At 48.2% G+C, this 2,172-nt stretch overlaps 1 protein-coding gene across 1 annotated transcript; it reads right to left on the minus strand.

The window, feature by feature from the left end:
- Positions 1-1,271: 1,271 nt before the first annotated feature.
- Positions 1,272-1,776, minus strand: GNI_227370 (RNA-directed DNA polymerase; the record flags this gene model as incomplete). The annotated part of the gene is made up of 1 exon (XM_011135643.1): positions 1,272-1,776. A coding segment is annotated over one exon (505 nt), but the record flags the coding sequence as incomplete, so codon positions are not given.
- Positions 1,777-2,172: the final 396 nt, after the last annotated feature.

Here is a 2,172-nt window from a genome sequence, read left to right on the forward strand (position 1 = left end):
ACAGCTCCGAATTCTCTATTGTGGGATGGTAGATGGCTTGTGATATTATGCGTAGCTTCATCTCAAAGAGTTTCGGGATACTTGCCTTCTTACGCTTCAGTTGGGCGATCAGGGACATGGGATCGAACATCAAGCTCTCTATGTCTTCTACCGCTTCAAATCCGTAGGTCTGTTCTCTCTCTCTTCTATGCGGAGCGGAGTCAAGGCTGCTATATACCGATGAGTCATCCTGCATGACTTCTTCTAGGCCTCGCGGCTGTATCGGGCGTCTTGCGGGCATTGGTGGTGCCGCGTACGACTTCGAAACCGACGAGGTCGAGTTCTGTTTTGAAAACGTCGGAGGCCCATTTCTCTGTGCCTCTCTGAACTCTCTCGTCGTTAGCAGCGGCGTTAGGTCAAGTTGCGGTATTGCCTTCTTTTGCAGCTCACTCACCAATGTACGAAACTTACGGACCCAGTCGGGATGACATGTCTCTAAGTATTTGTCTCTAACTTCGACTAGGTCTTCCAGGGCAATCTTCTTTTCGAGAGCCCGTGTCTCAAGTAGCTTGATTGGGATTAATTGAAAGAGCGACATATCTAGGATCTTCTCTTCCTTGCACTTGCGGAAGAACTCAGCATAGACCTGCTCAGGGTCGGTATTGGAGCGCGTTTGCACCATTGTGATATAGGTTCAATGTTCGATTATTAGTACAGATTGATCAGTGTTGCCAAAGCTTTTCAGAGTTTGAAAAATTATTTTAGTTTAAAATAAAAATCTTTTTAAGGCGGGAGACGCCGTCTCCTCGAGAAATCGTCGGCCGGGTTGAGGCCTCCTGGAATATAGGCGTACTTAGCTCTATAGAGTTGCCTGATCCTGGCCGCGTAGATTTCAAGATCGTTCCTCGGCTCCTCGCCACGAATTAACGCTTGATACAACCTTAGGTTGTCAGTTAGAATCACCTTCTCGCATTTCGCATCGATATGTTGAATGTGCGTCCTGTACTTTACCAAGAGCTTATAAGCTCCCTGAATCTCCTTGAACGAGGCAAGGTTAGTAACAGTATGTGTCAATGGCAGTGCCTCTTCGAGAACACAGTTTCCATTGTATCGTACGTGCAGCCCCGCGGCTGTATCGGACGCATCTACAAATATCTCGATTCGCTTGGCTTCCCAAGGCGTTTCTCTAGGGCACTCCCATTTTACGTCTAGGGCTGTACGTAAGTCCCTAGCGACTTGTGTGAAGTGCCCCACTTTGAGCAGTATTTGCCTGAGTTTGGCCGCCGAATCACGTTGCGAGGGTGAAAGAATAACCTTGTAGTAACCCAACTGATGGGTCGCACGGATAACTTGTTTTATGTCTTTACCCAGCAGGGCCGAACGAATAGCTGCCTCTTTCTCTCTTGGTATCGTAACTTTGCCTTGCTCAAATCGGTAACCTAGAATATCTAGGTTCTCCGCTTTTGATGACTTATTGGGGTTTATCTTAAACCCGCTGGCTTTGAGATGATCGCATATTCTATCGTACCTCTGGATTAACTCAGCTCTTGAATTCGCCGCCACAACGATGTCATCTTGATATGATCTAACGTTTATTTGGTCGTTCGTTTCGAGCTGACTTAAGACGAGATTCATTACTTGCGCAAAGTGTTTAGGCGCCGTTTTCGCACCCATCGGCATTCTCGCGTAACAATAGCTGTTACCCGCCGGGTCCAGGAAGCTATAGTATGGCCGTTGGTGGTTCCTCAACGGAACCGCATGGAAGGCTTTCGAGAGATCTATTTTAGCAAGGATTCTCTGCCCCATGGCCCATGCCACTACTGGCCCGATCGCCTGCGTGCTTGGGAACTTCCCGTCTTTGTTGGTATAAGGGTATAGTATCTGGCAGTTGTGCGTAACTCTCGACCCTACAACGTATGGGTTAAGTATAGCCTTAACATATTCCCTTCTAATCGGTATGATCGATCCGTCTTGGAGTCGATCGCTGATCCATTCCTTATATATGCGCACGTCGTTTGGATTCAGCCTGGGAGGAGTCCATCTAATTGGAGGATCTCCTCTCAGTTCCTCGTTAAATACTGGCAGCACCTGAGAGATTTCCTCTCCCGAACACATGCTCACATGGGGGCCCGCAAGCTCCTTAGCGCTCTTAGTCGCAAGTTCGTCCTGCCTAATGGTATTGGTGCCTGCGAG

The sequence above is a fragment of the Gregarina niphandrodes genome, assembly GCF_000223845.1.
Source record: "Gregarina niphandrodes unplaced genomic scaffold scaffold00225, whole genome shotgun sequence".
NCBI classification, from domain to species: domain Eukaryota; phylum Apicomplexa; class Conoidasida; order Eugregarinorida; family Gregarinidae; genus Gregarina; species Gregarina niphandrodes.